Raw genomic sequence first — 12,978 nt, forward strand, 5'->3', positions numbered from 1 at the left:
TATATTTGTTTACTTCTCCAAAAAAAAAATAAGAGACCTAACTCATAAACTAGTCTGGAGAGTGTCATATCTTATATATCATATTAAGCTTATGTTTTCACTCATCATGGGCTTTTCTAAGATAGCTAGAGTGGTGAATTTTTTTCCTCTCCTTTGTTTCAATTTAATTTCCCTCTAATATCCAAAAACTACATAATCATATGAATCTGATGTGATAGCAATAACAAATATGAGCCGTTATTTAGTTCCTCCTTCCAAGTCATTAAATAAAGTACTTCGAGGGACAGAGAAGGTCTGAGTGTGTAAGGGGAATAAGTGTTACAATTTAAATTTCGAAGTCCACATAGTAGTACTTTAGAAAGATATATACATGATCTATCCACTTTAATTTGTATTCCTCTAGCACTAATGGTGAATTAAACACATAATTTGTGTAGTAATTCAGTAGATAAGAGTTGGCAACATTAACATAGATTATTCTTTCTTACTGTGTGCAGCATTGGTCAATTATTCTTCAAATTTGGCCATTCTTCAAATTCAAGTGCAATATTGATCATTGCTTTATATTTGCTTAAAGTTACTACATACATTTTTTTTTAAAATTGCGGTTCTAGTAACCGAAAGTTAACAATTGTAATTATAGAGTATAATTTAAAACAATTATGTGATTGCAAGATTGATGGATATGAACAAGAATTGATCAACGTCTTTCATGAATGCAAGATTGATCAATACCATCTTAATTTCCTTTCTCATATTCCCTTGTCTTCCTTTCCCTAAGGAAATAAACCTAAAATTCTTTTAAAAAATTATATGCTCATTGGGATGCCCTACTATAGTTAAACAATAAATAAATTATTTTCATAATTCAAAGGAGGGTGTCATTTATTTAGGATGTAAAAAACATAGAGTACAAGCACAATATAACTTGAAAGCAATTAAATGATGAGCAACTGGTAGTGATCCAAAGCTTCAGTCCTCCTTGGAGAATTTGATAATTAAGAGAGTCATATCATTTTTGTGGGAATAGGGGTATGGTAATAGATTTAGTGATGTGAGACTTGTAATTCCAAAACTCGAATTTTCCGTTGACAAAATCATAGTAACCACCCATTATCTCTAAGGTCTTGTTCCTCACTCCTGTTTCAACATATGGATACGTATGCAGGTTCACTAGCGAGTTATTCACTGACTCCTGCACGTGAGATTTAATAATTTTTTAGAATAAATTACACTACCATAATATAAATTTTAGTGAAATTATATAAACCAAATATTAGCACATGTATAATGAGCTAACCTTTTCACAGAAATTGCATTGTTCTTTAAAATCAAAACCTTGATATTCTTTTAGAACCTTGGTTTTGGCAGGTAAACCAGTTTTAATCCAATCATCTATGAAATCACTACACAATTCAATCAAACAATGAAAAGGGTTAAGTATCATGATATTTTCCGTTCTATACATCATGCTTTTTATTTATTTTTAAATTAGTAAGTGCCTAAGTGGGAACTAGAATAGTGAATTACAAGGGAGCAGAATTATCCTCTGGATGACTCATAAGCCTTTGTATTCCGCCACACCTACTATGTCCGATTACGAGAATGTTTGGCACCTGTCAAAATATTTGAAAGGTCATATATGTTTAAGAACTTAGCCACTCCAGCAAAAATATTAGATTTAAATGGTGTTCCTCTATACTATACATGGTTTATGGTACATCATAGTTCCGCTATTTAGCATATGTATCGTATATCGCGTGCGTACATATATGGGATTTCATAATAAAGAAGTTTTGTAGTAGTGATATAAAAGGTTATAACTAACATAGCACTGGATAGTGGATACTATATATTGGAACTCACATCGTGAACCATGTAACTGATCATAATGATATATGGTTCTAGTGTTATATACGTTGTTACAGTCATGTTTGCGTTATGTTAATCACAATTGCAGAAAATTGCAAGACAATGCAGCCATAATTTCGATCGTGACGGTGTTAGGTAGATTTTCGAAACCACAATAATATGGTAAGAGTAGAGATTGGAGACTTTACTTTAAAACAATATGCTTAATCTAATACATCAGACATGTGGGTAAAATTATTGTTGTTAATACAGTAAATATTCCTCTATTAATTATCAATCACAAGTGGAAGAAAAAGATTGGGAAAACTTTGGGGAGTTAAAGAATTAGTAATCATTACCTTAAGAGCAGTGATAGCATACTCGATTGCTGCACCAACACCACTGTGCCTTAGCTGTGAAATAGGATAGGACAGTATGAAATTAAATTATTCAAATCACTTATTTGAGGAAGAGATGCATCATGCATAATGAATTTCAAGTATGTAATTTGAACTTAAAGATATGCATATGCTACCTTGTAATTCATTAATGCCTTATTCACAAAAGTAATGAAGCAAACCTGATTAAATTGAGGGACCATGTTAGCAATGTTACGGACCAGAAAAGCTTCACCAAGTTGGAAGTTCAAGATAACATCAGGACTCACTCGAGAGTCAGAACAGGCAAATATCATAAACTAAGTCACAGAGAAATTGAAAACAGTTATTAAGACCATAAAACAACAACTAAAACATAACAAAGCAATGAAGCATTTCCCACCAAGTAAGTTCATTTGCATAAATCAAACAACATGATAATATCTCTCCATAGGTAGACAAGTTTATTATTTATAAAAATCACACCAATTGTATTGAAAAATATAACTACTAAGCAGAATCAAGACAACAACAATAACAGTTACTATATAGTTAATTGATTAATTGGATAAGTGTTAATCGATTAACACTATAGTTAATCGATTAACTGGTTAGAAAATCAAGTGAAACATTGGCTGAACAATTCTTGTAATTGACACGTTTTACATATTTAACACATGTTAAAATTGTTTTACAACATATGTTTATTAGTTTGTTAGAGAGTTAGATAGATTAGTTGCATTGTTTGCTTTACAAGATATTGTATATAAACAACACTCTCTTGTATCATTGGAAAATTCAATCAATCAAATAAAAAATACACATTCTATTCACTCTTCCATTTTCCTGATGAATCGCAATGAATTGTATTCCAACTTAAAGTAATCTAATCACCTTCGGGGATTGGTGAAGAGCAAGTTCTTTGTATAGCTCTCGGTTCTTGCTGCCATATATTGAAAGAAAGAAACATACATGAATCAAATTATGAAGTATAGATTTGTAATTGAAACTATAGTCCAAATTATATATAAATATATATAGGCCGGGCACAATAATATAAAGTTGTATTTACTCAAAATTGTTGAACTTAAAGTAAGTGAAGCCATCTATGATCCTCTTCACAGCTGGGTCAAATGGATGCAAATGTCCCTGCAACTCATTTATGAGCTCCTCAATTTTTGTGGCCACCGCCCCATTAAGTTCCTCCTTACTAAAACAGGTATGTTAAAGTGTTACTATATATGATGCATGTAAATATGTAATATTAAACTAGTTTGCGTGACCGTAATTGCGAAGCGGTTGCATTAATGCAAACACATTATTGTAATTTGGTGTCACCCTATAATTAGGGACTGATGCGGTTGCAACGGTTACCACAACCGTAATATTGTGGGCGCAACATATTATACGGTCTGCAATTTAAATCTGTCTAATTTCATCGAAGATTAGAAGGTAATTAACTCGAGAAGCTTCTTAAGTTCTTCAATGACCAGCTCTGATGCAGGCTTTGCCATAGTAATATATTACTTTCTGCAGGTTGCAAAATCTATAACTAATTAAACTATTAAAAAAAATACAAAAAAGCTTAATATTGTAAAATGCATGTAAGTACAACTTAGTATAGTAAAATTTATGTAAATACTACTCAAAATACAACTTAATTAATAATAAAGTATTGCAACATGAAATTTTTCTGGCAATTCCAGTGCTGGAAACTGATCAGTTAGTTGTTTAAGAAGGGAAAGAGATCAAAGAAGAGAAACTAGCAAGAAGGATTGCGGAGAGAAACTATAAATAAATATAGAAGTAAGATTTTTGCTTAGGAGTCTTCCATAGATTTTTTACCGATACCCTATTTTTCAGCGAGCTAAGTAGAGAGTACATTTCTTGTGGCGTCTGAATGTCCCTATTTATAAGCTAAAAGTGAACACACATTCTCAATGCATGCAGTAAAAATTAGTAAAATCTTGGACCCTAAAGTTCTCTGTTCGAGTTTATTTTTTAAGGAAAAGAAATGAGAAGATAATGTATAAACAAAAATTCACAAATATATTCGATGACTTACAAATTTTTCTTTTCCTATACCTTACAAAAATGAACTTGTAAATGAATTTGTACTTTCATTTGAAAGACATTATCCTTCTAACTTTCTTTAAACCATAAATCATTTATCAAATCCTTATATTCAAATTAATCTAGGACAACATTTGTCATGGTTGGACTTAACATTTTCTAGGCCTTATATAGGACAAAGATGAGGGCCATTATTTATCATAAGAAAATAAATAAAATATGTGTGTTAAAGTTAAATGAAAATGAGAATTTAAAGCAAATCATGGTAGCAAATAATAAGTATCCATTATTAACATTTCAACAAAAACATATCTCATGAAATTTGTGAGGACTGTGACATATTTTTTCTTGCTTATTTATTATTGTTACTTATTGAGATTTGAATGTGACACGTTTTTTGGTCACATTCTTAATGGGTTGTGAGTGATTTCATGTTTTGTCCAGATAGGCGGACACAATTTTAATTCTATATCAACTTTATTAATATAATACAATAATCACTATAATCTACAAAATATTGAACAAGTTAATATGTGGAGTGTAATAATGGACAAATGCAAGAGTGAAAATTTCATCGAATAATGAAATTTTTTGTATAAGAATTAAAGAGAAAAATGTATGCAACGAGGGTCTAAGGTTTTATACATTGTCAGTCGTCCATTATTCACCATTCATATTCAATTATCATTGACTCTTCAACTATAGTTGGTGGATAATATATTTACTGTGTATAAATTTTTCGAGTGATATTGCATAAATATACACTATAAACATAAAATAAGTAAAATTGGAAATTATTTACGTAGATGGAAAATTGGGCCCCTCACTAACTATGGGCTCTGTGCATCGCACTTGTTGCACATGCATCAGGGCCAACTCTAGAGCTGTCAAAACGATCTATTTGGACGAGTTTGAGCTGGCTGACATAGGGTTTGGGCTAAAAAGCACAAGTATAACTTATATATATCAAATTGCAACTCAAACCCTTCCTAAGTTGGTTATGGCAGACAAGCCCGTATAATATGAAAAAATATTTATCTAAATTTTAATTTATTTAGTCTATTTTTAAAAAATATATATGTCATCTTATATTAATGTATAATTTTTTTAACATACCTGTTATGTCTAAATCAACCAAACTCATAGATCTAGTACCTTATGTTTGAGTTAAAATATGATATCAAATCCACTCATATGATTTTTAATATAACTTATTTATTAAATATCTTATTCCTACAGGTAATGTTCGGGGATAATAAATGAGATGCAAGAGGTAAGTAAAAGTAATAATGACAAGTGATAAGTGATGAATTACTTTAGAGGTTACAATAGGATACTTCCTATTGAGGGGAAACCTCTATTTATAATGGTTGAGATGGATGATGTGGCTCTCGAGGGTACTGTTGGCATGACCGACCATCCTAGCATCTCAAAGGCTACGTTTTGTAAGACTGAGATGACAACTAAGAGGGGAGGGGGTGAATTAGTTGTTTAAAACTATGACTGATTTTTCTGCACAATTCAAGAGTTAATAGCAGCAGAAAATAATATGCAGAAATAATCAAGTAAATATAAGGAGATAAAGGAGAAGAGAGTACACATATGTTTTTATATTGGTTCACCTTCTTGTCCACCAAAGACCACATCCAGTACTTTTGCAGCACAAGATATTTCTTCACTAGATATTAAGAGTAGTAATTACAATTTCTCACTCTGAGATTCCTTTGTACCTTACTCATTCTCTAACACCTATATCACTCTTTGGAAAACACCATTTCCAAGTGACTCTATCCCATTTCTTCTCACACCCTTGTGAAAGAAAGTAATTCACAACTTTGAATGAAGAAAACGTTTAACAATGACAATGGATTGCCTTTATAAGATTTAAAGTTATAAACTCTTGCAATCCAATAACTCAATGTATACTTTAGTACTAATGCTCAGAAAGTTAGAATAACTTGTAATAACACTTAAGGTAACGTTGCAAAACAAGTTCTAAAAGTTATGAACAAATTGAACCAAGTGTAGAACAAGTATTTTAGAAAATTGTAGTTTTAGTAAGTGATTTCAATCTGAGTTATGTTATGTATTGTGTGTGTTTGAAATGAGTTTCAAAGCCTTTATATAGACTTTCCAATCAACCAGAATACCTCTATGAAAAGGTAGGATACGTTCGGAATGAAACCATTTCGTTTGGGTTGATAGCTGTGTGGTTTGAATCTGAAAACTGGTGTAGCAACTCTTAGTAATCGATTACCCAACAAGTTTGTCCAACTACAAAATTGATTTTCACAGGCAGTGATCGATTACTCAAAAAGTGTAATCGATTACCCAATTGTTATGTCCAACTAGGTAATTGTTTCATGTGTTGTGTAATCAGTTACCCACATGGTGTAATAAACTATCCTGATCAGTTTTTGTTGGATAACTCGTTTATCACTAATGTAACCTGTTATTTAGTCACCGTAACCTGTTACTTAGATCTAGTAACCTATTACACAGTATTTTGAAAATTGTTTTCATTTATACTGGTGTTTATTAATTTTCTTTTAAAATACTTTTGATCATTACTACTAAGTGTATAGATTTAGAGTATAAGGATAGAAGTACCTAAAGACTTATATTCTAATTTCTTGAAGTTTTGTCTTCATTGTCGTCATAAGTATTCTTCATTTTCTTCTTTTATGTGATGTTGGCGTCTTCATCAAAACCTTGCCAAGGTCAGGAGCCAGATCTTCTTCACACTTTTCTTGTATTGGATGGCTTTGGCAGGTCCGTACTTTGTGCATAGTTGACTTATAGGCGGTGTCAGGTCTGGTAGTCGTATTATAGTTTGTCCTTGTCGTGTGATAAGAGGGTTGGTAGGATTTATAGGCGTCGTGACAGGTGGGATGTCAGGGAAGTGGCCCCAAAAGTTGTCCACCATGTCTGGGAAATTTTAAGGCATATGGTTAAGCTCTTTGTACGACCATGCCCGATTCTTGGCCAGTCAGGGAATAAGGCAGCTCGACCAACATGGAATGCTCGTTGACTGGATGGAGCATCAGGGTCAGCCAAGTAGAGTAGCATGATTAGCTAGGAAATAACACAATTCGACCAACAAGGGGTACCCAGTTAACTAGGATGAAAAAATATGGAAAACCCAATAATAATGTTAATAATAATATTCAACATAAATTATTATAATTATGATAACTTATGAATGGGTACCTCCCTATTTAACATAAATTATTAATAATATTCCAATAAATTATTAATAATATTCAATAAGAGTAAATACTCATTTTAGTCCTTCATATTTTTCGACCTTACCAGATTAGTTCTTCAAAAAAGAAAAGATCTAAAAGGTCCCAAAAAATATCAGATATAGGTCAAATTAGTCATTTTTGTGTCTAACTAGTCCTTACCAAGTGTTATAAAACAGGCTAAAAAAGATTAAGTTGACCCACATTTGAAAGTTTGTGGACTATTTTAGGTCTTTTCCTTTTTGAAGAACTAAAGTGATAAGGTCAAAAAATATGAGAGATTAAAATGAGTATTTACCATTATTATAAGTATGAGAATGATATGTAAAACCCAACTATCATTATTAATAATTAGAGTAAATTACACTGACACCCCTAAGTTTTAGTGAAATTACACAAACTACCCATCACTTTTCTACACCTACACAAATCTCCCTTATTTTTAAACTTTCATTACACTGACCACCCATGCATAAGAAATAAGTGTAATATTTTAAACAAAAAATGTGATAAATGCAATTAAATTAAACAAAACATGATATATTGTGTAGACAAGTCTATACAAATCAATGTATCTTTATTATTTTTTGTTACAAAATGGATCAACAATTCTAAATAAATATTGTTTAAATCGCTCTTATAATATAGTGTAACGAACCAAAAATAATAAAGAAATATTGACTCATATATTATTTGGACGTGTCTCCACAATATATCATGTTTTGTTTAACTTAATTGCATTTAGATTACACTTATTTCTTATGCAGAGGTGGTCAATGTAATGAAAGTTAAAAAATAGGGGAGGTTTGTGTAGGTGCAGAAAAGTGAATGGTGGTTTGTATAATTTCACTAAAAATCAGAGAGTGTCAGTATAATTTACTCTAATAATTGTGATATCCACTTCGTGACTACTCCCATGTTTATAATGAATTTACACATGTTAACTTAGGAAAGGACTAATGCACTTAACTTCGTCCTCAGGGTTTATATTAAAATTTCTATTTCTTACTTGAGTGGATTTTACCAAAATACAAAGTAACTGGTGTGGCACTGAAGTGTCTTGATAAGGTGATTATTATTCACCGAGTAGTAGTCATTGCTCAGTTGTTTTGGGTTAATGTGTCTTAATCAGGTGACTATTATTCACTCAATAGTACTTACTCCATACAATACAAAAAATGGTGAGACATTATTGACATTGCTCCTATTGGACTTTTCCATAGCCCTCTAGATATGTTAAAGTGTTAGGTTAGGTGGGGAGAGACTCATCCAATCGGTCCCGGTTCCCCACTATGCGTGACCAGAGGTGAATATATAGACTTAAAATAAAAGAAGTTGAGAGGGAATAAATATGAGAAAAATCATAAACAAAAGTAGATTTGAGTTGGTGGTTGTTAATAGGATTTGTTCTCTTATATGATCAACAATAATGAGCAAGAAAAGCTCTAAAATGAAGAGTAATTTAAGAAGATGAATGAGAAAAGAAGTCTACGATTCTCTAACTGAATTGTTTTGAATATTTGTGAATGAGTAACAGCTTGTGTAAAGGAGAATGAAGCTTCCTTCTTAGATTGAACACATAACTAACTACCCTAACAATTTACACATGTTACAACTACCCATTATAAGAAAAATAAAGGAAATTTGTTCACCAAGTTATCCACCCTGCAACATGCCCTATATATGTGTTGGCATGATCCTAGACACCTGGCATGGGCCTTGGCGCGTGGTATGCTAGAGTCTGGCACGTTGGAGTCTCAATTAGGCTTGAGTCCTGGTATGCTAGAGTCTCAGTTAGGCATGCGTCCTGGCACGCTGGAGTTTTGGTCATTGCTAGCCTAACACACATCTTCGCACGACCCTTGTCACGTTGTCCTGGCATATGGCTCTTGACTCTAGCATGCATCGCCTTGTCTTGGCATGTGTCTTGGAGATTGGCCACTCTAGCCTTGGTCTGGCTAGCATCTTGGCGCATGGTTGGGGTTGTCTTAACATGTGTTGCGGAACATTCTTGGGTTGTTTCTTGGTTGGTTTCTTGGTTGGTTTCTTCCTTGGCTAATACCCTGCAGAAGTTGGGGAAAATATGTTTAGGAGGCCAAACTTGGAGTGAATAAAAGAATAATCCTTGCCACACTTTGGTTAACACATCTGCTAATTTTAAATGACATGGGATAGGAAGAAGTTTGATAACACCTCTCACACATTGCTTTTTTATATTGTGACAATCTAATTCAATATGTTTAGAGGTAATGCATAGAACTAATTGATTGTCACAATATAATAAAGTGGATGTAGTAAAAAAATGATGCAATGGAGAAGATAATTTAGCCAAGTAATTCCACATGTTGTAATAGCCATAAATCTAAATTAGTTTCACAAGAGCCCATTGAAACAATTTTCTATTTGTTAGGTTTCCAAGCTATTAATGAATTGCCCATCTGAAATGGCTCTCTTAGTATCTAGGCAAGATGCTCATACACTATCATTATAGGATTTAAGTTAGATAATAGAATTGTTAGGGGAAAAGATAGCAAGGTAGGAGAGCCTTTGGTGTATCTTAAGACCTTTAAGACTAATGAGAAATTCAACATAATATCAATGGAAACTCCAATAGAATATATGCAGCGGATAATAATTTCCTCAACTTGCTAGAATATATGAGGAGCAATAACAAATAATGGCAGTAAGTAAAAATACACAAGAGACTTTTAACGTGAAAAACTTTCCCGATGTGAGAAGTAAAAGCCACAGACACAATTCATTCAATCAAGCTCCACTTAGGAATATAAGAGTGTCTCCAAAATACAGCACACACATGTTCAACAATACAACATACAACAGAGCAACAAGCTTGAAAATGAGAACACAAAGTTGCAGAAAAACTAGAAAAACTGTTTTGCCTCGTTTTGTACCATCTCAGACGATTTCTCACCGATCCAACAGTTTAGAATAAAGTACCATAAGTTGTGAACATGTTGTCCAAATTTTAGCCCGATCCAACGGTGAACGAAGATGCAGTTGCAAATTTCCCATAGCTGTTATGAGTTCCTGCGGGTTGAGTTCTTTCAACTTCTCTCTCGGTTTTCTATTGCATCTTTTTTTCCTAAACTAATTTCACACACTCACCACATATGACCCTTATCCATTAGATTAAGTGGGACAAGTGAGCTTTGCCCAATTGGGTCTTTCTCCACATAGGAAGGGAGCCCAAACCCAACAAATCTCCCCTCACAACTATGTGGAGAGAATCGCCAAACTGACGATCTCACAACAAGTTTTAAACTTGTACCTTGATAAGGCCTTAGTCATCATATCAGCACCATTATTATATGTATGAACCTTAGCCAATTCCAAAAACCTAGCATCCAAAACATCATGTATCCAATGATACATCGCATCAATGTGTTTGGACCTAGAATGAAAAGTTGAATTCTTCACGAGATGAATTGCACTTTGACTATCACAAAATAACAAGTATTGGTCTTGGACAAAACCAAGCTCCTGCAAGAATTCCTTTACCTAAAGAACTCCTTGCATGCTTCTGTAATAGCCATGAACTATGCCTCACTAGTGGACAATGCAACACACTTTTGCAACCTAGATTGCCATGCCACAACTCCCTTGCAAACTTAATCAAGTAACTTGAAGTGGACTTTTTGGAATCAATGTCTCCAACCATATTAGAATCATTATAGCCCACAAGAGTAGGTTTATCATCTCCAAAACAAAGCCTCAAACTAGTAGTACCACAAAGATACCTCAAAATCCATTTCACAGCATACTAATGCTCTCTACCTGGATTTGACATAAATATACTAACTGTACCAACAACATGTGAAATATCTGATCTTGTACACATCATTGCATACATCAAACTGCCCACAACAGATGCATAAGGAACAAGTTGCATATCTAATTTTTTAGCTTCATTTGAATAACATTGTTTAGCACTCAACTTAAAATGAGTAGCAAGATGACTGCTTATTGCCATAGCATTTTTTATCTAGAACTTCTGTAACACTCTCTTAATATAGTGTTCTTGTGACAACCAAAGTTTCTTTTCTTGCTTATCTCGCATGATTCTTATACCATGAATCTGCTTAGCAACTCCTATGTGTTTCATGGCAAATGACTTGCCTAATTGCTTCTTTAACCTATCAATCATAGAAATATTTTTCCAAACAATAAGCATGTCATCAATATATAATAACAGGATGATGAAATCACCATCAACAAAATTTCTAATGAAGACAAAATAATCAATAGTAGTCTTCTTGTAGCCTTGCTCACACATAACAGACTCAAACTTCTTGTACCAATATCGTGCCCTGCTCTAAACCATATAGACTCTTTCTCAGCCTACACACATAGTCTTCTTTCCCTTCAACAAGAAAACCCTCAGGTTGTGTCATATAAATATATCCTTTCAAATCACCATGAAGGAAAACAATTTTTACATCCATTTGTGATACCTCCAAATCAAGAGTAGTAGCCAAACTCAATACAATTCTAATAGATGACATCTTCACCATATGATAAAAATCTCACTGAAGTCAACACCATTTCTCTTAACCTTTAACCACCAATCTGGCTTTATACCTTGGAGATATAGAATTACTTTCTTGCTTCACCCTATAAATCTACCTATTTTCCAAAAGCTTCTTCCCTTTTGGCAATTTGACCAAATAAAAAGTGTGATTATCATGCAAGGACTTCATTTACTCTTGCATGGCATCCAACCACTTCTTCTTCTCCTCATTCTCCATGACCTCATAATAATATTCAGGTTCTCCTCCATCTGTCACAACAACATAGTCATCAAAAGGGTACCTTCTAGATGGTTTCCTCTGCCTATTAGACATCTGAAGGTGAACTTGAGGTGGTTCAGGAGCATCACCAAGATTCTCATCTTGTGACATCTCATGACATCTCATGTTCATCTTCACCAATATCAATGAGAATATTAACTCATCTCCGAATTATTGACCATCAACATAATCATGTTGCTCACCATTTTGAATGTTATTCTCAATTGTATCCAAATCATGTACATGCGTCCAAAATGGATCAATATCAGATAATCTACTATCTTCCTCGGGTGTAGTTTTCTTCATCTTATCAATGTTTTCAATGGTTTGATCTTCCATGAATTTCACATCACAACTTCTAACAATATTTTTCTCAAAAGGATCATACAACCTATAGCCAAATTCATCTTCACTATAACCAATAAAGACGCACTGCCTTGTCTTTGCATCCAACTTGAACCTTTCATCCCTTGGAACATGCACACATGTCTTGCACCCGAAGACTCGCAAATGATAATTCCTAATATTCTTGCCAAACCAAATCTTGTCTGGTACCTCAACATTCAAAGCAACTGCAAGACTAAGATTAATAACATGCACTGCCGTGTACAAAGCCTCACCTCA

The 12,978-nt window shown here is 33.3% G+C and overlaps 1 protein-coding gene across 1 annotated transcript; it reads right to left on the reverse strand.

The window, feature by feature from the left end:
- LOC109342573 (carbonic anhydrase 2-like) lies at positions 866 to 4,096 on the reverse strand. Its single transcript, XM_019580533.1, has 9 exons — positions 4,074 to 4,096; positions 3,690 to 3,758; positions 3,301 to 3,438; positions 3,123 to 3,171; positions 2,432 to 2,548; positions 2,211 to 2,264; positions 1,531 to 1,616; positions 1,301 to 1,406; positions 866 to 1,195 (listed from the first exon to the last, which is right to left on the reverse strand). Exons 2-9 carry the CDS (start codon positions 3,740 to 3,742, stop codon positions 1,013 to 1,015), a joined length of 786 nt encoding a protein of 261 aa, XP_019436078.1. The 5' UTR covers positions 3,743 to 3,758; positions 4,074 to 4,096; the 3' UTR covers positions 866 to 1,012.

Source organism: Lupinus angustifolius, chromosome LG03, assembly GCF_001865875.1.
Source record: "Lupinus angustifolius cultivar Tanjil chromosome LG03, LupAngTanjil_v1.0, whole genome shotgun sequence".
Classification (NCBI taxonomy): Eukaryota; Viridiplantae; Streptophyta; class Magnoliopsida; order Fabales; family Fabaceae; genus Lupinus; species Lupinus angustifolius.